Raw genomic sequence first — 26,327 nt, 5'->3', positions numbered from 1 at the left:
CTGGCAACTAACAACAACAACAACATACCCTCCTCTGGACTCTAAGAGCTATGCTCCGGGCCAGAAACTATGCTAGAGATATAAGAATGAAGTCCATCCCTTGGGGGTGGCAGATATAAGTCACGCTTGAGACTTGGGACCGTGCCTCTTTCTTCCTGGTTCCTAGCACAGGGTCTTCTTCATTGTTGTTGTTATTGTTAGATGCCATCAAGTCACGTCTGACTCATAGCAACCCTACGTACAACAGAATGAAACACTGCCCAGTCCTGCGCCATCTGCACAATCATTGCTGTGTTTGAGCCCATTGTTGCAGTCATTGTGAAAATCTGTTTCACTGAGGGTCTTCCTCCTTTTTGCTGACCCTCTACTTTACAAGGCATGATGTCCTTCTCCAGGGACTGCTCCCTCCCTCCTTGCTTCTAAGAAGCATTCTTTCTATACTTCTTCCAAGACATGCTTGTTTGTTCTGGCAATCTATGGTATATCCAATATTCTTCACCAACACCGTAATTCGAAGACATCAATTCTTCAGTCTTCTTTATTCATTGCCCAGCTTTCACATGAATATGAGGAGATTGAAAATACCTTGGTTTTGGTTAGGCATTCCTTAGTCCTCGAGTGACATCTTTGCTTTTTAACACTTTAAGGAGATCTTTTGCAACAGGTTTGCCTAAGTCATTTGATTTCTTGACTGCTGCTGCTTCCATGGGTGTTTATTGTGGATCCAAGTAAAATGAAACCCTTGACAACTTTGATATTTTCTCCATTTATCCTGATGTTTATGGTCCAGTGGTGAGGATTTTTGTTTTCTTTATATTAAAGTATAATCCATACTGAAGGTTGTAGTGTTTGATCTTCGTCAGTAAGTCCTTCAAGTTCTCTTCATTTTCAGCAAGCAAAGTTGTGTCATCTGCGTATTGCGGGTCTGTAATGAGTCTTCCTGCATGGTTTAAAATCTGGAAAGGTGTGTGTCAGGGTTGTATTTTTCACCATACTTCATTCAGTCTGCATGCTGAGCAAAAATAATAGGCTATATGAAGAAGACTGTGTCATCAGGTTTGGTGGAAGAAACAGTATCCCCTTGGTATTTTTGAAAAACCGCCTCTTGGTCTATGTACAGGTTCTTCAAGAGCACAAATAAGTGTTCTGGAATTCTCATTTTTTGAAATGTTATACATAATTTGTTATTATCTACTCAGTGGAATGCCTTTACATAGTCAATAAAACACCGGTAAACATCTTTCTGGTATTCTCTGTGTTTTTTTTTTTTTTTTTTTGTGAAGATCCATCTGACATCAGCAATTGTTCCATATTGCCTTCTGAACCTGGCTTGAATTTCTGGCAGTTCCCTGTTGATGTACTGCTGCAACTGTTTTTGAATGATCTTCAGCAAAATTTTACTTATGTGTGATATTAATGATACCGTTTGATAATTTCTGCATTCTGTTGGATCACCTTTGTTTGGAATGGGCATGTGTATGGATCTCTTCTATTCAGTTGGTCAGGTAGCTGTCTTTCAAATTTCTTGGCATAGAGGACTGAGCACTTCCAGTGTTGCATCTGTTTGTTGGGTCACCTCACATGGTAGTCAGTTAATTCCTGGAGCCTTTTTTTTTTTTTGCCAAGCTTCTTCCTTCAGTTTTTATTGGTTCTTGATCCTATGCTATCTCCTGAAATGGTTGAACATCGACCAATTCCTTTTGGTACGGTGACTCTCTATTCCTTCCATCTTCTTTTGATGCTTCCTGCATCCTTCAATATTTTTCCTGTAGTATCCTTCAACACTGCAACTTGAGGATCAAATTTTTTCTTTAGTTCTTTCTGTTTGACAAATGCCTGGTGTCTTCTTCCCTTTTGGTTTTCTAACTCCAGTCTTTGCACATTTCATTATAATACTTTGTCTTTTTGAGCTGTTTTTTGAAATCTTCTCTTCAGCTCTTTTTCTTCATCATTTCTTCCATTTGCTTTAGCTACTCTATGTTCAAGAGCAAGTTACAGAGTCTTTTCTAACATCCGTTTTGGTCTTTTTTTTCTTTCCTGTCTTTTTAATAACCTTTTGCTTTTTTCATGTGTGATCTCCTTCATGTCATCCCTCAGCTCATCTGGTCTTTGTCATTAGTATTCAGTGAGTCAAATCTATCCTTAAGGTGGTCTCTAAATTCAGGTGGGATGTACTCAAGGTTGTACTCTGGCTTTTGTCGACTTGTTCTAATTTTCTTCAACTTCAACTTTAACTTGCTTATAAGGAGTTGATGGTCTATTCCATAATCAGCCCCTGGCCTTGTTCTGACTGATGATATTGAGGTTCTCCACCATGTCTTTCCACAGATGTAGTCAATTTGATTCCTGTGTATTTCATCTGTCAAGGTCCATGTATATATTCACTGTTAATATTGTTGAAAAAAGGTATTTGCCATGAATAACTTACTGATCTTGCAGAATTCTATCATGCAATTTCCAGCATGGTTTCTACCACCAAGGCCATATTTTCCAACTACTAATGCTTCTTTGTTTTCAACTTTCACATTCCAGTCACCAGTAATTATGAATGCATCTTGATTTGCATGTTTGATCAATTTCAGACTGTAGAGGTTGGTAAAAATCTTTAATTTCTTTAGCATTAGTGGTTGGTGCATAAATTTGAATAATAGTCTTATTAACTGGTTTTCCTTGTTGTTGTTAGGTGCCATTGAGATAGTTCTGACTTATAGTGTTTTTTTTTTTCATAGGACAGACTAGAACTGCCCCATAGAGTTTCCAAGGAGCGGCTGGTGGATTCAAACAGCCAGTCTTTTCGTTAGCAGCCAAGCTCTTAACAACTATGTCACCAGGGCTCTGGTCTTGCTTGTAGGTGTATATATGTTATCCTATCACTTATAGCATTGTACTTAGGGATAGATCTTGAAATATTCTTTTTGATGATGAACGTGAGGCCATTGCTCTTCAATTTGTCATTCCCAGCATAGTAGATCATATGATTGTCTGATTCAAAATGGCCAATACCAGTCCATTTCAGCTCACTAATGCCTAGGATATCAATATTTATGCATTCCATTTCATTTTTGATGACTTCCAATTTTTCTGGATTCATGCTTCATGTATTCCATGTTCTGATTATTAGTGAGTGTTTGCAGCTGTTTCTTACAATTTTGAGTTGTGCCACATCAGCAAAAGAATGTCTCAGAAGCTTGACTCCAACCACGTCATTAAGGTCGACTCTACTTTGAGAAGCCAGCTCTAACTATGCCTCTCACTATGCTTTAGTTCTTCTCCATAGTGAGAGCTAAATAAATGTCTTTTGCGTGAGGGACTGCACAATAGACTGTCCTGACCATTCGCTGGTGATGTTAATGCTGCCCCAGCCCCATTGCCAATCTTCAAAAATGCAGAAATCGTTCATGAAGCCAGGGCTACCTTTCCCAAAAAGATCCCTATATTCAAATATTTGTGAAACTGCAAGGGGAATTATCAGCTGTCCACGAACCTTTACTGGTGAGTTAAAACCTTAAAAACCTAGAGCAAGCGCATGATCCCCAAATAAGCTATGGTCTAGTATTATTTGTGATGGTGCTAGGAATGGTGATGGCGCTAAGGACATGATGGAGTATAGAGGTCCACAAGAAGTCACTGGTTCCCCTGAGACCGTCATGTTGGGCTGTCTCCCTTTCTGACCAACTTCTCTGACTTGTCAACTGTTATCTCTTTTGGGGGATGTTTTCTGTCTTCTCTGCTCCGAGCTCTGAATTTTCTTTCAATTCAGCTCCCACTTTCCATATAAATTATATATACTAGGAATATTATTCTTATATCTCACCTCAGTCAGAAACTTTACTTAAATAGTTGGATTAAAGCTCTAGCTTCTCTTGAATGTCAGTGCTTAACACTTTGCCTCTCTGTGTTTTATCCACATCAAAATTATCAGGTAAAATTCGAGGAAAATGAAGACTTCATTTGGAATTAAGAGAATCAAAACTAAACAAAGATGAATGGTATTTATATATACACATATGTGCAGTCATATATATGTGTATATATATATATACAATATGGGTGATCTGTACACATTTTGCTCTGTACTTGTGTGTGACGTTGCATGTGGAAAAACATTCCTAGAATTCACATTTATGAAGAATTTCTCTGTGTCTCTGTGCAGAAAAAAAAAAATTATATCTGATTTAATCATCATTGTGGTGCTTAAGGGCAGGGCTTCAAACCTGTTCATTCTGGTTCAAACCCGTGCTGAGAATTTGAATTTCCAACAAGGTCCAAGGTCATGTTAATACTGCTAGTTAGGAGCCAATTCAGAGAACCACTAGTAGATCCATGGTTCTCAAAATTTATTATACATAACAGTCACCTGGGAATCTTGTTAAACCGTAGATCATGATTCAGTATAGTAGGGTGCAAATGTAAATTCTCAGCAGGGGTTTGAACTGGAACAAATAGGTTCAAAGCCCTGCTTCCCTTTGCCATCGAGTCACCTATGATTCATAGTGACACTATAGGACAGAGTAGACCTGCCCCATAGCGTTTCCACGACTGTAATCTTTATGGAAGCACACGGCCACATCTTTGTCCTGTGGAGTGGCTGGTGAGTTCAAACTGCTGACCTTATGGTTAGCAGCAGAGTGATTAACCACTGTGCCACTAGGGCTCCTTAAAGCTCTGCTTAAGAGGTAACTAATATATTCTTGTTTGAAGGATGAGGAAATTGAGTTTGAAGAGCTTACATAACTTCAACATGGCCATTTGGATAGAAAGTAGCAGAGCTGAGATTCAGATGCAGGTCTCTCTTCCTACCAAAAGTTTCTCTTTATACTACTCAAAAGTGAGGTCTTTTTGGGAGGCATACTCTGGAGCAGTGTTACTCAAAGTGCCTGGAACTGCTAAGCCATTTGTTGCTGTGTTGATATAAGGAGCTTGTGCCAGAGTATAACTGAATGCAATACACCTTTCATGATAGTCAGCTGAACTAAAAAGATGGACTGATTAAAATAAATAAAATAAGGAAAACACACAAAAAATGAAATCTTGTGTGAGGCACTGCCAGCTTATGCATCTATAAAATGGGGAGTTCAGCTTGCTAAGATTCCTCTGTGCTAAAACTCTATGCTGTCCAATGATACAGTCTCTGATTTACATTTATCTTCATATGTGTGGTCCAGAAAGACATGGAAAGGCAATCACACAGGACCCAGCTGTCTGTACTGGTCATTCATGGCGGAGACAAAAATTTACCAATAAAAGACACATGGAAAGTCCAGCGTAGAAATGAAGAATTAATTTGAAATCCAGCCCACGCCTTCAGCCCAGCAGTTTCAGTGACTCTAGGGGCCTTTTCACAGTTACTAGGGAAACAATTTTTGGTAATGGATTAGGAAGCTTGGGCTGAAAGGATGGGCACAGGGGGGCTTTGTAGAGAAGGAGCCCTTCAGATGGAGCCTGACAGAGACACCAACATGCTTAGGGATTGATTTGGTCCTCAGCACGAAAGCATTAGAGTCTATTTGATGGAGTCAATAAGGGGGGGAGCCAAGTCCATCCACCAGCCCTCATGCTTTCTTCTCTGCCACCTGTTACAGTTCCCGTATCTATGTGGCCGGATTGGTTGGTTTTAACATCTCTGCTGGGTTTGTGTCAAGGTGGGGGATGTACAAATTTAAGTCAAATTTAGAGCCTCTCCAAACCTGTTTAAAACTCCTAAACTCACTGTCTCTCAACTCAGACTGGGCACTTTGTAGTTTCTGAGGCTGCTTCCAGGGACCGCATCAGGGGAATAGATTTCTCATTGTTATATATTTATTAGACATTAAGTTACAGAATGTTTACTCAAAAGGGAAGTAGGCACAGTCCTAGTGACCCAAAAGAATTTAAGGGGAAGCTAGAGGGTTCCAGGTATGAGTGTGAAGGAAAAAGCAAATACTTAAGAAACTAAATAACCCCAATCAGGTTTTTTTGCTTGCCTTTTGTCATTGTCAAATATTTAAATTAAAATGTGTAATTTAAATTTAATCTAACTTACGCTGTACAAAAGTTGGAAACCCTGGTTTGGCTGCTAACCGAAAGGTCTGCAGTTCGAATCCACCAGTTGCTCCTTGGAAACCATATGGGGCAGTTCTACTCTGTCCTAAAGGGTCACTATGAGTTGGAATTGACTCAGTGGCAGTAGGTTTGGTTTGGGGTTTATACAAAAGTTAATTTTAACTTTCTGCTTACAAATTTAAAGTCTCATATTATGTAAAATAGCATATTAATTTAGATATATACTTTTTCCAGGCTTAAAGAAATTGCTTAAGGAATTATTAGTGGCAAAAGCATATTATTTGTTTTTCATGATTAAAACAAATAAAATAGGAAAAATACACAAAAAATTTAAATCATATGACCTCACAATGTAGTGATAACTACTGTTAATGTTTTAGTGTGTATATAACATTTAAATATTTTTTAAGTAAAATTGGGATCATAATCGATTGAATATGTAATGTATGTAGTGTAATGTACTGTAGTCAACCTGTTGCAATTTAATGTATATCATGAATATATTCCCATGGTGTTGCCTATTCAAAATATATCATAACATTTAGTATTTTATGATGTAAATACACTCAAGTTTATTTAAGTAGTAATATAGGGGTGTGGCACAGTGGTTAAGAGCTTGGCTGCTGACCAAAAGGCTGGCAGTTTGAATACACCAACAACTCCTTGGAAACCATGTGGAGCAGTTCTGCTCTCTCCTATAGGGTCACTATGAGTCACAATCAACTCAGTGGCAACGCGTGTTTTAATTTTTTTTTTTTAAATAGGGGTGTATTTTGGGTTAGATTATGTCATAGATTGAATTGTGTCCCCCCAAAATATCTGTCAGTTTAGCTGGGCCATGATTCTCAGTATTGTGTGATTGTCCGCCATTTTATGTGTTTTTCCTATATGTTGTAAATTCTATCACTATGAAGTAATAAGTTGGATTATTGGCAGTTACACTGATGAGATCTACAAGATTAGATAGTGTCTTAAGCCACTTTCTTTTGAGATATAAAAGAGAGAAGTGAGCAGAGAGACATGGGGACCTCATACCACCATGAAAGCAGTCCTGGGAGCACAGTATGTCCTTTGGACCTGAGGATCCTGCTCTGAGATGCTCCCAGACCAAGGGACGACTGATGCATCACCAGGATCTTCCTCCAGAGCTGACAGAGAGAGAAAGCCTTCCCCTGGAGCTGGTGCCCTGAATTAGTACTTCAAGCCTACTGGACTGTGAGAGAATGAACTTCTCTTTGTTAAAGCCATCCACTTGTGGTATTTCTGTTGTAGCAGCACTAGATGACTTAGACAGAATATGGTGTCCAGAGAGTGGGGTGCTACTCTAACAGATACCTAAAATGTGGAAGCGATTTTGAAACTGTGAATGGATAGAGGAGCAGCATCAGCAGAGAACTGGCAGCGGCAGAAAACTGGCAGCAACAGAGAACCTGCAGCGGCAGAGAGTCAGCAGCAGCAGAACCAGGAGACCAGCACCAGACAGCACTGGAGCTGACCCGCGGAGCAAGAAAGCTGAGTGCCTGTGCGTAGGAGGCTTCCTGGCAGAGTGGGATGCCTACAGGCTCTTACCAGTGGAGCTACAGAGCTTTGAAACAGTTGCCCCAGCAGGGCAGATGTGGGTGTGAGGCCCAAAGAGCTGAGAGGCCAAGAAACCAGGAAGCAGAAGCTGAAGAGACTAGGAACACAAGCCAAGTGGCCTCAGTCTGAAGAGGCCAGGACCTCTGGGGTTTCAAAGGGTAGAACCATGGCCTCTAGTGTTTCTAAGAGTAGAGTCGCCACTCAGATGAACTAGGAGAATGGGCCCTAAAGCCAAGTGAGCAGAGTTGATGTTCCAGTGGGCCTGGAACGCGGAGCAGAAGCCCAGGGCTGAGCGGCATCCACTCTTAATCTGGAGAGTGTGACCAATACCTAGAGTCTGGAGGGCAGGGCAATTGTGTAAATTGTCTCAGAGAACAAAGGATTATTTTCAAAGACTTGAGGGCTAATGTAATGTGTTCTGCTAACTTGCTTGGTGCCTGTTATTCCTTCTTTCCCTCGAGTTTCTCCCATTTGCAATGGAAATGTCTAGCTTGTGCCTGTTCTGCCCTTGTACCTTTGGAAGCAGATAACGTGTATTCTAGATTTCACAGATGAGGAAGAATTTTTGGATTTTGGACTTGGAGTTGATTTAAGATTTCTACTATGATATGATGGGGTGAATATCTTTTACATGTAGCAAGGACATGAATTTTGGGAGGCCAAAGGGTAGAATGTCATGGATTGAATTGTGTCCCCCAAACTTATCTGTCAACTTAGCTGGGCCATGATTCTCAGTATTGTGTGATTGTCTGCCATTTTATGTGATTTTCCTAATGTGTTGTAAATCCTATCACTATAAAGTAATAAACTATTAGATTTGATGCATTAAACACTAGTGATCGAAGACTAGACAAGTTGTGGAATGACATTAAGGACATCATACATGAAGAAAGCAAGAGGTCATCGAAAAGACAGGAAAGAAAGAAAAGACCAAGATGGATATCAGAGGAAACTCTGAAACTTGCTCTCAAATGTCAAGCAGCTAAAGCAAAAGGAAGAATTGATGAAGTAAAAGAACTGAACAGAAGATTTCAAAGGGCTTCTCGAGAAGACAAAGTAAAGTATTATGATGACATGTGCAAAGAGCTGGAGACGGAAAACCGAAAGGGAAGAACACGCTCAGCGTTTCTCAAGCTAAAAGAACTGAAGAAAAAATTCAATCCTCGAGTTGCAGTAGTGTAGGATTCCAAGGGGAAAATATTAAATGACACAGGAAGCATCAAAAGAAGATGGTAGGAATACATAGAGTCATTATACCAAAAAGAATTAGTCGATATTCAGCCATTTCAAGAGGTGACATATGATCAGGAACCGCTGGTACTGAAGGAAGAAGTCCAAGCTGCTCTGAAGGCACTGGAGAAAAACAAGGCTTCAGGAATTGATGGAATATCAATTGCGATGTCTCAACAAACAGATGCAACGCTAGAGGTGCTTACTCATCTATGCCAAGAAATCTGGAAGATAGCTTCCTGGCCAACTGACTGGAAAAGATCCATATTTATGCCTATTCCCAAGAAAGGTGATCCAACCGAATGTGGAAATTATAGAACAATATCATTAATATCACACGCAAGCAAAATTTTGCTGAAGATCATTCAAAAATGGCTGCAGCAGTATATCGATGGGGAACTGCCAGAAATTCAGGCCGGTTTCAGAAGAGGACGTGGAACCAGGATTATCATTGCTGATGTCAGGTGGATCCTGGCTGAAAGCAGAGAATACCAGAAGGATGTTTACCTGTGTTTCATTTGACTGTGGATCATAACAAACTATGGATAACATTGCGAAGAATGGGAATTCCAGAACACTTAATTGTGTTCATGAGGAACCTTTACATAGATCAAGAGGCAGTTGTTTGGACAGAATGAGGGGATACTGATTGGTTTAAAGTCAGGAAAGGTGTGTGTCAGGATTGTATTCTTTCACCATCCTATTTAATCTGTATGCTGAACAAATATGAGAAGCTGGACTTTATGAAGAAGAACGGGGCGTCAGGATTGGAGGAAGACTCATTAACAACCTGTGATATGCAGATGACACAACCTTGCTTGCTGAAAGTGAAGAGGACTTGAAGCACTTACTAATGAAGATCAAAGACCACAGCCTTCAGTATGGATTGCACCTCAACATAAAGAAAACAAAAATCCTCACAACTGGACCAATGAGCAACATCATGATAAATGGAGGAAAGATTGAAGTTGCCAAGGATTTCATTTTACTTGAATCCACAATCAACAGCCATGGAAGCAGCAGTCAAGAAATCAAAAGATGAATTGCACTGGATAAATCTGCTGCTGCTGCTGCAAAAAAAAAAAACTCTTTAAAGTGTTGAAGAGCAAAGATGTCACCTTGAAGACTAAGGTGTGCCTGACCCAGGCCATGGTATTTTCAATGGCATCATATGCATGTGAAAGCTGGACAATGAATAAGGAAGACTGAAGAGGAGGTGACACCTTTGAATTGTGGTGTTGGCGAAGAATATTGAATATACCATGGACTACCAAAAGAATGAACAAATCTGTCTTGGAAGAAGTACAACCAGAATGCTCCTTGGAAGCAAGGATGGCGAGACTGCATCTTACATACTTTGGACATGTTGTCAGGAGGGATGAGTCCCTGGAGAAGGACATCATGCTTGGCAGAGTACAGGATCAGCGGAAAAGAGGAAGACCCTCAAAGAGGTGGATTGACACAGTGGCTGCAACAATGAGCTCAAGCATAACAACGATTGTAAGGATGGCGCAAGACCAGGCAGTGTTTCGTTCTGTTGTGCATAGGGTCGCTATGAGTCAGAACCGACTCGACGGCACCCAACAACAACAACAACATAAAGTAATAAGATGGATTATCGGCAGTTATACTGATGAGATCTACAAATTTAGATAGTGTCTTAAGCCGATCTCTTTTGAGATACAGTAGAGAGAAGCAGGCAGAGAGACAGGGAGACCTCATACCACCAAGAAAGCAGTGCCGGCAACAGAGTGTGTCCTTTGGACCTGAGGTTCCTGTGCTGAGATGCTCCCAGACCAAGGGAAGATTGATGACAAGGACCTTCTTTGAAAGCTGACAGAGAAAGCCTTCCCCTGGAGCTGACGCCCTGAGTTTGGACTTCTAGCCTACTAAACTGTGAGAAAATCAATTTTTCTTAAGTCATCCACTTGTGGTATTTCTGTTAGAGCAGCACTAGGTGATCAAGAAAGGTTACATTTAGGATTTTCTTTATTGCTCATCCTGTGGAATGTTTTCTTAAGAATAATTTCTGGAATTTGAATTGTTGACTCGAAGAGCTTAAGTGTTTGTAAGGCTTTTAAAACATGTTTCCAAACTGTCCTTGGGAGGCAATGCAGCAATATGTACCTCTACTAATAGTATCTGATATAGTAGTATCTGTTTCCTCTCCCTTTGCCAGCAGTCCATTGTCACATGGAGGGCCAGGATAAGCCTGAATTGAGAAGCAAACCATACTGTCTTAATATTATTTTACTTTGAATTTTATAACAAAGTGAATTTTTTTCACTCATTGAAATTATGTGTATTTTTTTATTTACATTTTAGTTTAGTTTGAGATATTTCAAATTATTCAGATACCTTTAAATTTTATTTAGTCAATCATTAATATTTTCCTTTATGGTTTCTTCCTTTGGGGCTATGCATTGAAAAACCTTCCCCTGGTTGACGGATGATAAAAACAATATGAATCTTTACTTTATCCTACTTTTTAATGGTTTAATTATTTGAAAACTTAACTCTTTAAACAATATGGAATCAATTTTAATATTGATGATAAGATTTTCTCCCCAAATACTAACCCATTTATTTTGCTCCATCTTCCTCATAATCCATTTCTTGGTGACTTGAAAGGCACTTGTCGTATGCAAATCCTTACTTATTTCAGGGTCTTATTTTGTGCTTTCTGTACTCTTCCCTTGATCTGCCTGCCTTGTTTTGCGTCAAATCATGGCATTTTAATTATTGTATCTCTAAAAGAACTTTTTTGTATCGGTAAGGGAGACCCTCGTCATTATTCTTTACTCTATATTCCCAAATTATTCTTGGGTATTCTTGTCATGTATTCTTTGCAGGTGAAATTAGTTTGCCAAGTTAGATAATCCCCATTGGTGTTTTGATTTCCTCTGTTTTTATTTTATAGACTAATATAAGAGAATTCATTCTGCACCATATTGAGCCTTGCTTTCCCAGAATTCAGCATATTTCTTCATTTATTTAAATGTTTCGTGTTATCTCTTGTTAAAGTCCTTGGATTCTTATCGTATAACCCTGGGATATTTATTATTAATAACATTCCTAGATACTTTATAGTTGTGTTGCCAAGTGAATGGAAATTTTATTATATTTACTAATTTATTTTGCTGGTATATAGAAAGAAAATTGATTTTTGTATATTTAATTTGTAGCCTGTCCACTTACCCACTTCTTCCCTTATATCTAATAGATTTTCTGTTTCAGTTGATTCCTTTGGTTGGTTTTGGTATATAATCAGTCTTCAAATAATGATAATGTGCTTCCTTCCTTTCTAATATACGTGACACATTTTTTCTTACTGTATTGTCTGGAACTTGTCAAATAAGTGCAAATAACGTAGATGAAAACAGACATCCTTGTTTTGGCCATAGTTTTAATAAGGCCTTGGTGCTGTATGGTTTCGACTATTGGTTTTATACAAGCACTTGCTGTTATTATTGATAATACTTACATAATATGCAATGGGCCAAATATTCATCTAAATATTTTACATATAATAGCTCGCTAAGCTATTCCAGCAGCCCCATCACCTAGGTATTATTTTCCCCATTTTAAAGATGAGAAAAGGGAGGCACTGAGAGTCACATGACTTCCTCAAACTCATGCATTTAGTAAGTGGCAGCACTGGAATCGAAAACCCGGCAACCTGGGTCCCAAAGCCTGTGCTTACACCTACCACGTCGTGTTACTTCTCAGGTTTAGGAAGTGTCCTGTGGGCCTCATTTATTCAGAATCTTATCAGAAATGGGTTCTGAATTTCATGAAATGCCTCTTCAGCATCCATTCAGAGTTTCTGTTTTGTTCTCATATGCTCTTTTTAATATGATATTTTATTGTGTTTTTGGTGAAAGTTTATACAGCAAATTAGGTTCCCACAGTGACATTGGTTACATTTTTCACAATGTGTCAGCCTTATCATTATTTCCATTCTGGTTGTTTGATTTTCCTTCATCTAACTTCCCTGCCTCTTCTTACCTTTTTATCCTTGAGGGTAAATGTTGACCATTTGATCTTATATAGTGCTCATGGGGGTGATAGTTATTTATTTTATAAGCCAGTCTGTTATTTAGCTACAGGATGACCTCTTGCTAAGTTACCATTTATATTAGTAGGTTTCCCAATAACACTATCTCCATGCCATTATTTGGAAAATGCTCTCAGTTAAAGTTGCATTGTTGTCATTGTTTGCCATCAAGTTGATTCTGACTTACAGCAACTGTAGATGACAGAGTAGAACTGCCCCAGAGGGTTTCCTAGGCTGAAATCTTTACAGGAGCAGATCGCCAGGTCTTTTCTTCCTCAGAGCGGCTGGTAGGTTCAAACCACCAACGTTTTAGTTAGTAGCCAAGTGCTTAAGCCACTAAGACTGCTTAAAGTTGCCTAATTCTTTTTTATATTCTTATTTCTGAACTTAACTATTTTTTTCTTTAATTGGAATACATGTATGTGTGTGTGTATATATATATATGATTGGCTTATTGCTTTATTTTGTACACAATAATGATCCATTTTTGTATTAGAGTTATGTTAATATTTTAAAATGAAGTATGAAACTCTTCCTTACCTATGTGTGGTTTGCATTCAGTTTTTTTCCTCTTCTGCTTCGTCTTCCTCAGGCCCTTACATATAAACAACATTTTTGAGGCACAGTATTTTTTCTGCAAAATCCTGTGCATGTTGCTTTACTGCCTTTGTTATTTACTAGTGTGAGCAAGTTTTAGGCTACTTAATTTTAATGAGATATAGGGATCCTGAAACTTTTTTTCCCATCAATTATATCTCATATATATGGTGAGTCTGTTTGATCTGTAGATCCAGATATTTTCTTTAACACAGCAAAGTTCTCTTCTCCTCCTCCTGCTCTTTCTTCTTCTCTTTTTTTCTCTTCTTTTCCTTCTTCTTCGTGGCTTCTGTTACAACTACCTTATTATCTGAGTCTGAAATTCCAAAAGGGAGTAGATTACTTTTTCTTAACCTGTTCTACAATTCTTATTTATATATTTCACTCATCGTATTATCTTTTTTCTTTTGAGATATTGAAAATTTCCTGAATATGTCTTGTATGTAATGCATTACATTTTCTGCTTTGAAAAATTTTTTAACTCTCTCCATTTTGCCTCTTCATTTAGAAATTGTATTTTCCATCTCTGTAATGCAGTCTCTTCTAATATATTATTACTGCCATTTGATGCCTTTTGTTGTACTTTCACCAATACAATATGCTCTTGATTCTTGCTGAGACTATAAACAGGAAACCTCCCAGATTTTCTCACTTCTTGTGGTATATGTTTCATAAAAATGATATTTGTTTGTTGTCTTCAGAACGTTCCTCTTTTCTGGAACTGCAATATTTCTTCATAAATTAAATATCTTCTGTCTGAGTATGTTTACACCGGTTGTTCAGTGCTTCTGAATTTTATAAAAGAGGTAGACTTTGCCAGAGGTTCTTATAGGTCCCTTAGATCAAATACTAATACCTATCAGTTATAGCTTGGGTTTTCATACAAAAGTGGAGGTCCACGAAAGGTTGGAAGATTTATTGGAGACCACCATAGAAAGCTGGGATCTCCAGAGATGACAACATCAGTTGACGAGCTGGTAAAACCGGAATCTGCACAGGGAGAAAGTGGAGTTATCTGATTATCAAAATTGTCATCTCTAATGGTCCCTGGTAGGTAGTGTCCCCAGATACCCAGCAGAGGAAAACCTAAGTTTTCTCTGGAGAAAAGCACTTCTAAAACAATCCACAAAGACTTTCTTAAAAAAAAAAAAAAGTGAATTTATAATTTTTAAAAAAAAAAATCATTAAATACTTGAGCAAATAAGCCTATAATATTGACAGTCAACAGAAGAATAAAACTACAGAACCATACCCACAAGTTTGCAGGTGCAGGGATAATCAGGAAGAATAACTGTGTTTGCAGTGTTTGAGAGACAGTTTTTGAGATGGTTGAGTTAAAGAGCAGATTCAATATAGATGGATAGAGAATTATCAAAAGGGAACATTGATATGAAAAAATATTCAGAATTTATTACAATGAGAGAAAGAAATAGAAAATATGAAAGTAAGGGTAAAAGATAAGGATGATTACAGTGAGAAGAAATAATGTAACTGTAGCGGGAGTTTTAGCCTTGCCTTTTCTTTGACAGAATGAGGGAGAGGTAATATTCAAAGAGATAATTGGTGCAGTTTTTCTAGAAATGATGAAAGATACCAATCTTTAGTGTAAAAAATTCCAAGTAAAATACATAAAAATAAATTTATGTCTACTTCATAGTATCAAAGACAAAGAGAAGATCTTACAAACTGCTGAAGGAAATTCTATAAGTTATTGGCAATCTGTAGATTTAAAAAAATTTTTTTTTCAAGTAACAGTAATTCCTTAAAGTTTTTGGAATGTGGATATCTCCTTTATATTTATAGAGTCTCTTCTTCCAATTTTTGTATTTTCTTGGCAAATTGTAGCAATAAAGTCTGGAGTTGTGTGTATGGGGGTAGGGGTAAGCACTTCTGTTTTCCTTGCCAGATCTTTACTAGAAGTCACATCAGTACGTGCTTTGTATTTTGCATTTTCACAGATCATTAAATCATGAGAATTTTCCATATTGTTAAGTAATCCTTATAATTATCATTTTAATGGTTTCATTATATCACATCAAATTTATTATATTATGATTTCCTTAGTCATTCCTCCCTTATTAGGAGTTCAGGTTTTTTGTTTTTTTTTTTCCATGTCACATTGTGATTCTTATAACACTTGAATAATACACATTTTTATGCATATAGCTTCACTTTTATTTTGAATCACTGTAGTAGGGAAAGTTCCCAGAAGTGACCTAACCATGTCAAATGCCATTGAACCACTTACCTGAAAGTGTGAATCAATTTACACCCCAGCCAGGTGTGTTGATATGTGCTAGCTTTGGCATACGGGTCAGCATTAAATATGATAAGTTTAGGTATGTGTCTGCCAATTTGTTGGGTGTAAAAGGCATTTTTACTTAATGCAATGAAACACCTCCCTATCTTTGATTATGAATTGTTTTTTCCTCTTTTGATCACCGATTATCAGCATTTATGCTTTTAAAGCTTATTTTTGTGGATTCTGTGTCTGTCTTAGAATAGGTAATTTCCTGAAATAATACAGATCATCTTCAAATATTGATGCTATTAAAAAATACGTGATGATAAGGGTAGTAGCTGATTTGCAATCAAATATACATGTGAATTTTACTTCTTTCAAGATGTATTATCAAGAAAAGCTAAAAAACATAAGCTGTAAAGAGTTGTGCTACTGACTATTGCTTACCAATATTATGCCTAGATAGGGACCTATACTTTCTAGTATCATTTGTATCTGAATATTGGTGTGACAGGTGCTGTTCATTGTCTAACCCAACACTTGTTTCTAACGCTCTTCTCTCCTAAAGAGAAATTGTCTCTTCTGAAGAGGTTGAATTAATTAAAATGCTCAGTTCCCAGACTCTCTTACAGCTGGAGATAGCTCTATTACATAGTTATGGCCAATAAAATATAAGCAGGAGTCTGCTGATGCCTCCTCCCATTTTCTTTCTCCTTCCTTGAGTGAAGATGTGCTGGCTTGAGCATATCATGATGAGAAAGCCAGAAGAGTGGCAGATAGAGTGGTCTTTAGTGATTTTAAGTCACTAAAATAATGCCCTGAGCTTCCTACCTCCAAAAAAACTTACTATGTGTGAAAATCCTATTGTTTAAGCCACTGTAGTCAGGATGCCTACAATTGGCTGGGGGGAAAAAAAATCCTAATTAACACATCTCAGCTGGGGAAAGTAAAGGATTGGGTCTCTATTTTATTAAAACTCCCTTTTAAACTAATGTAAAACCAGCTTTATCTATAACCTTGCTACTGTGGACTCATGATAACTGACTAAGTAGAGTTCAGAATTTCGTCTACCTGTTTGCCTCACAATATCCAGAGATGCAAATGCCAAAACCACACTCATGACATCTGACAATGGGAGCACATAATTTGAAGGCACTCATGCTCTTATTACCTACAGACATCAAGTTTCACTCGACAAATACAATATTTCTCCAAGCTACAAGCCATCCATGACTCTGCATAGTCACCCATTGGTGGTACAGTGGTTAAGAGCTCAGCTGCTATCCAAAAAGTTGGTGGTTCGAATCTAACAGCTGCTCCTTGAAAGCTCTATAGGGCAGTTGTACTCTGTCCTATAGGGTCACTATGAGTCAGAATTGACTGGACAGCAATGGGTTTTTATTTATCCATTTGCTATTCATAAGGTTTTTACTGGCCAATTTTTTCAGAAGTAGACTGCCAGGCTCTTTCTCCTTGTCTGTCTTAGTCTTAGTCTGGAAAGGTGACTCTGCTGGTATTTGAAATACCAGTGGCAAGCTTCCAGTATCACAGCCACACCCAAGCCACCACAATATGACAAACTGACAGGACATTGTCTGATATAGATGAGCCCATCAGTTTGGAAGTTACTCAAAATATGAGAAACAGCTACCTCCGCAAAGCAGAGCTGTTCTTAATGATATGAATGGAATCAAGCTTTTGAGACCTTCATTTGCTGATGTGCTACAGCTCAAAATGAGAACAGCTGCAAATATCTATTAATAATCAGAAAGTGGGATGTACGAAGTATGAATCTAGGAAAATGGGAAGTCATCAAAAATGAAATGGAACCCATAAAGATCGATGTCTGAGGCATTATTGAGCTGAAATGGATGGGTCTTGGCCATTTTGAATCAGACAATCACATGGTCTTTTATACAAGGAATGACAAATTGAAGAGGAATGGCATCACATTCATTATCAAAAAGAACATTTTAGGATCTGTTCTGAAATACAGTGCTGTCAGTGACAGGATAATATCAAGGAAGACCAGTTAATATGACTACTATTAAAATTTGCACACTAACCACTAAGACCAAAGATGAAGAAATCGAAGATTTTTACCAACTTATGCAGCCTGAAATTGATCAAACAAGCAAATCGATAGGTACTGGCAACAGGTGTGCAAAAGTTGGAAACAAAGAAGAAGGATTGGTAGTTGGAAAATATGTCTTCGGTGGTAGAAATGATGCTGGAGATCACATGATAGAATTTTGCAAGACCAATGACTTCATTGCAAATACATGTTTTCAATAACTAAGCTATACACATAAACCTTGCCAAATGTAATACATAGGAACCAAATTGACTACATCTGTGGAAAGAGTTGATGGAAAAGCTCAATATCTTCAGTCAGAACAAGGCCAGGGGTCGACTGTGAAATTGACCATCAATTGCTCATATGCAAGTTCAAGTTGAAGTTGAAGAAAATTGGAACAAGTTCACTAGAGCCAAAGTACAACCTTGAGTATATCCCACCTGAATTTAGAGACCATCTCCAGAACAGATTTGATGCATTGAACACTAATGAGCAAAGACCAGATGAGTTGTGGAATGACATCAAGGACATCATACATGAAAAAAGTAAGAGGTAATTAAAAAAAGACAGGAAAGGAGAGACTCTGAAAGTTGCTCTTGAACAGACAGTAGCTAAAGCAAAAGGAAGAAAAGCTGATGTAAAGGAGCTGAACAGAAGATTTCAAAGGAAGACTAGAGAAGACAAAGTAAAGTATAAACAATGTGGGCCACTATCTGGGATATGAAAGTATTTTTGCATTTTAAAAATGTCATCAGTTCAGCAGTTATTGTATAGAAGTTGACTGGTATGAAGGGATTCTCAGAATCTGCCAGTGTGGTACATGCTATGAGATTTATTTCCACAAGGACTTCTTTTGTTGTTGTTGTTACATTGTTGTTAGTTGCTGTCAAGTCAAAGGTGACCTCATGTACAACAGAATGAAACACGACTTAACCCCATGCCATCCTCATGATTGCCAGCAGGCTTGAGTCCGCTGCTGCCTTCTAACCTAGGGGATCCATCTTGCAGCACTATATTGGACAATATTCTGTTGTGATCCATAGGGTTTTCATAGCTAATATTTGGAAATAGATCACCAGCCTTTTTTTCATAGTCTGTCTTAGTGTGGAAGCTCTGCTGAGACTTGTCCACTATGGGTGACCCTGCTGTTGTTTGAAATAATGGTGGCATAGCTTTCAGCATCAGGGGAACATGCAGCCACAGAGCACCCATTATATGCTCTGTTAGATGCTGGAGTTACAAATGTATATAAGACATGCTGCCTACTCTTGAAGGGCCAGAGCCTTGTTCACATCCTGTTCATGAACTTTCCCTTGTCACTAGTGAGGTGCCCAGCTGGGAAGGAGGCTGTGACTTTACTTCGTTTTTCCCAATGAAGATAGCCATTCTAGAATGAAGAAAAGCAGCCAGGAAAGAAGGACGGGGGGAAGAACCAGACCTTAGAGCTTTAGTACACAGAAAAAGACTGAGCTTTTTCTCTCTCTTTAAAAAGAGATCTTTTCCATTGACTTAAGAAAAATAACTTGCTAAATATCTGTCTTTCACCTCCCACTGCTATTATTTACTGAGGAACAGACTTCCTTTAACTCGGAACTCTCCAAACATGTAGCAAATCAAATTTTCAAACAGCTGGAATGAACTTGAGCACTTTCCACTTCCTCTGACCTAGAAATTCTTTTGTGAGACTTCCAAGTTTGAAATTCTGTTTTTCCTCTGGGATGCTTGTAGCCAATCTTTTTGAATCCTTACTGTTCCATCCGTATCTTCTATATCACTATTAGTTGGATATAAAAATCTATATTTCAAAAATAATATTCAACCATTGATGCCTTATTTTTTAAGTGAAGTGGACCTTACAAACATGAAGACCTCAGGACCACACTGAGTACTTTCATAATAAGCATCTTCACTAGGAAGAGGGCAAGAGCAATTGGGCTAATATTGATCAATATTCTGGGAATTTCGTAAATTTCCTTATCACCAGATGCCCAGGTGAGGGAAAGAATTATAATCCCATTTCATAGATGAGATAATCAAGGCTAATGGAGTTTACTAAATTCAAAATTACAAAGCCAAAAAATAGTGAAACTAGGAATCAAACTTGATTCCTATCTAATTTCCCAAACCAGGCACTTTCTGGAGCTCTCGTGGCACAGTGGTTAAGCACTAGGCTTCTCACCGAAAAGTCAGCTGTTTAAATCTCCCGGTTGCTCTGTGGGAGAAGGATGTCGTAGTCTGCTTCCGTCAAGATTACAGCCTTGGAAACCCTATTGGCAGTTCTACCCTGTCCTGTAGGGTTGGTATGAGTTGGAACTGACTCAAAGGTAAAGGGTATGGGTACGCACTTTCTACGTCACCACATAACACAGTGTTCCTCCTAGTCTATGTGTAGCACTTTATGCAGAGTTGTGAAGCCAGAATTCACAGACTAGCCTCTACTACTTACTAGCTGTTGGGTGAGTTATCTGGTTCTATGTACCTGAATCTTCTTATTGGTAGAGTGGCAATACCTAACTCATAGGCTTTGATAAGGATTCACTGAGTTAATCCATGTGAAAAGGCTCCAAACAGTATGTGGCACATAGTAAGTGTTCAATAAAGTACTGTTAATTGTTATTGTTATCTGTTACTTCATGGATCATACTGGATAGCGTATGCCGTGGTTTGCTTTCCTGTGTTATCTTGGTATAGTTGAATGGATGATTTTTTTTTTAATTGTGGTGAAAATATACACAACAAAATATACCAACTCGACAATTCCTACATGTGCAATTCAGTGACATTGATTATAGTCTTCAAGTGGTCCCACCATTCTCACCCTCCTTTTCCGGATCATTACACCATTGCTAACATAAACTCAATGGCCTCTAAGCAAAATGTCCGTTTCCCCCTTCTCCCACTGTTGGTAACCCCTAATAACTTTTGGTTTCTATATATGTACTTATTTCATATAAATGAGATCATACGGCATCTGTCCTTTTGTGACTGACTGACTTCACTCAGCATGGTGTTTTCAAGGTTTATGCGTGTTATAGCATGCATCAGGACTTCATTTCTCCTTATGGCTGAAAATATTTCATCGTATGTATGTATCACCTGTGGTTTATCCATTTATCTGTTGATGGATGTTACATTTGTTTCCACATTTTGGCTGTTTTGAAAAGTGCTGCAACAAACATTGGTGTAAGAGTATCTGTTTGTGTTCTGCCTGAACAGGTGATTCTACATAAATTATTTCTTTTTTTTTAAGCTTCAATATTTCTACCTGAACAATTCACCAACTGTTCTCCACTGGTTTATAAATTTAAGGGAGAGAAAGGGTATCTCTTAGTAAGATCGCTTCCAAACCTTTGTTTTAACAGTGCAATCCTTTTTATCAAATATGACCTTAATTAGGACCCTGATGTGAAAACAGATTGAAGCATGCTGCTCTGGCCAAAGTGGGGGAAACTCCTAGTTCCCCACTCACCTTCTGTGCCTCTTCTATCCTCTGTCAGTTTTTTGTGTCTTGTGAGTACTTCTGGGGAGTCTTGATATTGACACAACACAGACTGAGATCCATCAATCCAATGCATGGGCTACAAAACACAATAAAATACATTGGACAGTGTCAGATACACCGTTTACTTAATTTCTGCAGCAGGCATGTGTCCAGAAGTTCTTCCTCCCAATCTCAAATTGTCACCTCTCTGTTCATATCATATTTTCACTGTTGACTGCTTTGTTTAACCATCAGGGTCTACAGTTTGGTACCGGAGAACTGGAGGAAATGGGAGCCATGTTCTGCTTGGGCCTCCTCATCTTGGAACTAAAATCCATAAGCTGTAGTCATCAGCTCCTGGCCTGTGCAGCAACTTTGTTGAATGTAGAGGAACGAGCTCTGTACCACCACCTCCAGAGGTAAGATGCTTATGGGGGGAAGGGGAGGTTGGACTTCTGTGCTCCCACAGGAGAACATCTCAGAATAAAAGTCAAGTGGACCTTTGACAAAGAGAAACACCCTGATATGCTGCCAGATGAAGGTAAGTGCAGAAGTTCTTTACTGGTGCACCAGACTTGGGACATTCTTGCTTCCTTTTGAAGATAAGGAGGATGTCTTGTACACATGGATGCAAATATAAAGTTACATCTGTTTTTAAATATGTATTATTAATAAATATTGCTTATGGTAAAGAGGATGCAACTTGGTGATACACATGTGTAACAACATATATTTATATTTGCCAGTTATGTGTTCATATGTTTACAGATAGCAATTTGGAGCCATTACTCAGCAAAAACAAAACAAACGAAAAGAAGTAATCTCTCTGCTAATATGAAGATGAGAAATATTTGCATCTTCCCACTCTTAAGCAGTAACTTTTTCTAGGAAGATGAGGGGAACGTTCATTGTTTTTACTTTTCCCCAGAAGATGTTTATCATATTTGCTCAAAGAATCTGACTCTATAACCATGGCAGGGAAAGGGTGGCTCTCTAAGTACTGTGAGGATGGTTACTGAGTCAAGAGAGAGAGAGCCATTATCCAAATGAGCCCTTTTTTTTTTTTTTTTTATAATAACTTTTATTAAGCTTCAAGTGAACGTTTACAAATCCAATCAGTCTGTCACATATAAGTTTACATACATCTCACTCCCTAGTCCCACTTACTCTCCCCGTCTTGAGTCAGCCCTTTCAGTCTCTCCTTTCTTGACGATTTTGCCGGCTTCCCTCTCTCTCTATCCTCCCATCCCCCCTCCAGACAAGAGTTGCCAACACAATCTCAAGTGTACACCTGATATAATTAGCTCACTCTTCATCAGCGTCTCTCTCCCACCCGCTGACCAGTCCCTTTCATGTCTGATGAGTTGTCTTCAGGGATGGTTCCTGTCCTGTGTCAACAGAAGGTCTGGAGAGCATGACCGCCGGGATTCCTCCAGTCTCAGTCAGACCATTAAGTTTGGTCTTCTTATGAGAATTTGGGGTCTGCATCCCACTGCTCTCCTGCTCCCTCAGGGGTCCTCTGCTGAGCTCCCTGTCAGGGCAGTCATCGATTGTGGCCGGGCACCAACTAGTTCTTCTGGTCTCAGGATGATGTAGGTCTCTGGTTCATGTGGCCCTTTCTGTCTCTTGGGCTCTTAGTTGTCATGTGGGCTTGGTGTTCTTCATTTTCCTTTGCTCCAGGTGGGTTGAGACCAATTGCTGCATCTTAGATGGCTGCTTGTTAGCATTTAAGACCCCAGACGCCACATTTCAAAGTGGGATGCAGAATGATTTCATAATAGAATTATTTTGCCAATTGACTTAGAAGTCCCCGCAAACCATGTTCCCCAGACCCCCGCGCTTGCTCCGCTGAGCTTTGAAGCATTCATTTTATCCCAGAAACTTCTTTGCTTTTGGTCCAGTCCAATTGAGCTGACCTTCCATGTATTGAGTGTTGTCTTTCCCTTCACCTAAAGCAGTTCTTATCTACTGATTAATCAATAAAAAACCCTCTCCCACCCTCCCTCCCTCCCCCCCTCGTAACCACAAAAGTATGTGTTCTTCTCAGGTTTACTATTTCTCAAGATCTTATAATAGTGGTCTTATACAGTATTTGTCCTTTTGCCTCTGACTCATTTCGCTCAGCATAATGCCTTCCAGGTTCCTCCATGTTATGAAATGTTTCAGAGATTCGTCACTGTTCTTTATCGATGCGTAGTATTCCATTGTGTGAATATACCACAATTTATTTACCCATTCATCCGTTGATGGACACCTTGGTTGCTTCCAACTTTTTGCTATTGTAAACAGAGCTGCAATAAACATGGGTGTGCATATATCTGTTTGTATGAAGGCTCTTGTATCTCTAGGGTATATTCCGAGGAGTGGGATTTCTGGGTTGTATGGTAGTTCTATTTCTAACTGTTTAAGATAACGCCAGATAGATTTCCAAAGTGGTTGTACCATTTTACATTCCCACCAGCAGTGTATGAGAGTTCCAATCTCTCCACAGCCTCTCCAACATTTATTCTTTTGTGTTTTTTGGATTAATGCCAGCCTTGCTGGTGTGAGATGGAATCTCATCGTAGTTTTAATTTGCATTTCTCTAATGGCTAATGATCGAGAGCATTTTCTCATGTATCTGTTGGCTGCCTGAATATCTTCTTTAGAGAAATGTGTGTTCATATCCTTTGCCCACTTCTTGATTGGGTTGTTTGTCTTTTTGTGGTTGAGTTTTGACAGAATCATGTTGATTTTAGAGATCAGGCGCTGGTCGGAGATGTCATAGCTGAAAATTCTTTCCCAATCTGTAGGTGGTCTTTTTACTCTTTTGGTGAAGTCTTTAGATGAGCATAGGTGTTTGATTTTTAGGAGCTCCCAGTTATCGGGTTTCTCTTCATCATTTTTGGTAATGTTTTGTATTCTGTTTATACCTTGTATTAGGGCTCCTAGGGTTCTCCCAATTTTTTCTTCCATGATCTTTATCGTTTTAGTCTTTATGTTTAGGTCTTTGATCCACTTGGAGTTAGTTTTTGTGCATGGTGTGAGGTATGGGTCCTGTTTCATTTTTTTGCAAATGGATATCCAGTTATGCCAGCACCATTTGTTAAAAAGGCTGTCTTTTCCCCAGTTAATTGACACTGGTCCTTTGTCAAATATCAGCTGCTCATACGTGGATGGATCTATGTCTGGGTTCTCAATTCTGTTCCATTGGTCTATGTGTCTGTTGTTGTACCAATACCAGGCTGTTTTGACTACTGTGGCTGTATAATAGGTTCTGAAGTCAGGTAAGGTGAGGCCTCCCACTTTCTTCTTCTTTTTCAGTAGTGCTTTGCTTATCCGGGGCTTCTTTCCCTTCCATATGAAATTGGTGATTTGTTTCTCTATCCCCTTAAAATATGACATTGGAATTTGGATCGGAAGTGCGTTAAATGTATAGATGGCTTTTGGTAGAATAGACATTTTTACTATGTTAAGTCTTCCTATCCATGAGCAAGGTATGTTTTTCCACTTAAGTATGTCCTTTTGAATTTCTTGTAGTAGAGCTTTGTAGTTTTCTTTGTATAGGTCTTTTACATCCTTGGTAAGATTTATTCCTAAGTATCTTATCTTCTTGGGGGCTACTGTGAATGGTATTGATTTGGTTATTTCCTCTTCGGTGTTCTTTTTGTTGATGTAGAGGAATCCAAGTGATTTTTGTATGTTTATTTTATAACCTGAGACTCTGCCAAACTCTTCTATTAGTTTCAGTAGTTTTCTGGAGGATTCCTTAGGGTTTTCTGTGTATATAATCATGTCATCTGCAAATAGTGATAGCTTTACTTCCTCCTTGCCAATCCGGATACCTTTTATTTCTTTATCTAGCCTGATTGCCCTGGCTAGGACTTCCAACACGATGTTGAATAAGAGCGGTGATAAAGGGCATCCTTGTCTGGTTCCCGTTCTCAAGGGAAATGCTTTCAGGTTCTCTCCATTTAGAGTGATATTGGCTGTTGGCTTTGCATAGATGCCCTTTATTATGTTGAGGAATTTTCCTTCAATTCCTATTTTGGTAAGAGTTTTTATCATGAATGGGTGTTGGACTTTGTCAAATGCCTTTTCTGCATCAATTGATAAGATCATGTGGTTTTTGTCTTTTGTTTTATTTATGTGATGGATTACATTAATGGTTTTTCTGATATTAAACCAGCCTTGCATACCTGGTATAAATCCCACTTGATCAGGGTGAATTATTTTTTTGATGTGTCGTTGGATTCTATTGGCTAGAATTTTGTTGAGGATTTTTGCATCAATGTTCATGAGGGATATAGGTCTATAATTTTCTTTTTTTGTAATGTCTTTACCTGGTTTTGGTATCAGGGAGATGGTGGCTTCATAGAATGAGTTGGGTAGTATTCCGTCATTTTCTATGCTTTGGAATACCTTTAGTAGTAGTGGTGTTAACTCTTCTCTGAAAATTTGGTAGAACTCTGCAGTGAAGCCGTCCGGGCCGGGACTTTTTTTTGTTGGGAGTTTTTTAATTACCGTTTCAATCTCTTTTTTTGTTATGGGTCTATTTAGTTGTTCTACTTCTGAATGTGTTAGTTTAGGTAGGTAGTGTTTTTCCAGGAATTCATCCATTTCTTCTAGGTTTTCAAATTTGTTAGAGTACAATTTTTCATAATAATCTGAAATGATTCTTTTAATTTCATTTGGTTCTGTTGTGATGTGGTCCTTCTCATTTCTTATTCGGGTTATTTGTTTCCTTTCCTGTATTTCTTTAGTCAGTCTAGCCAATGGTTTATCAATTTTGTTAATTTTTTCAAAGAACCAGCTTTTGGCTTTGTTAATTCTTTCGATTGTTTTTCTGTTCTCTAATTCATTTAGTTCAGCTCTAATTTTTATTATTTGTTTTCTTCTGGTGCCTGATGGATTCTTTTGTTGCTCACTTTCTATTTGTTCAAGTTGTAGGGACAGTTCTCTGATTTTGGCTCTTTCTTCTTTTTGTATGTGTGCATTTATTGATATAAATTGACCTCTGAGCACTGCTTTTGCTGTGTCCCAG

General features: G+C 38.4%; 1 protein-coding gene across 9 annotated transcripts in view; it reads left to right on the top strand.

Moving 5' to 3' along the window:
- AGBL1 (AGBL carboxypeptidase 1) overlaps window positions 1–26,327 on the top strand; it is a 1,130,253-nt gene that overhangs the window by 711,658 nt on the left and 392,268 nt on the right. For 8 of the 9 annotated variants that reach the window (XM_049905901.1, XM_049905902.1, XM_049905900.1 and 5 more), the window contains one exon: window positions 21,560–21,723. In XM_049905901.1, the coding sequence (XP_049761858.1) occupies window positions 21,560–21,723 (164 nt within the window). Of the gene's footprint in view, window positions 1–21,559; window positions 21,724–22,072; window positions 22,358–26,327 lie in introns of those variants that run through there. The other variant, XM_049905909.1, reaches the window with a different exon arrangement.

This window comes from Elephas maximus, chromosome 13, assembly GCF_024166365.1.
Source record: "Elephas maximus indicus isolate mEleMax1 chromosome 13, mEleMax1 primary haplotype, whole genome shotgun sequence".
NCBI classification, from domain to species: domain Eukaryota; kingdom Metazoa; phylum Chordata; class Mammalia; order Proboscidea; family Elephantidae; genus Elephas; species Elephas maximus.
The sequence above is the reverse complement of the archived record's forward strand: the minus strand, read 5'-3'. Positions and strand labels throughout refer to the sequence as shown.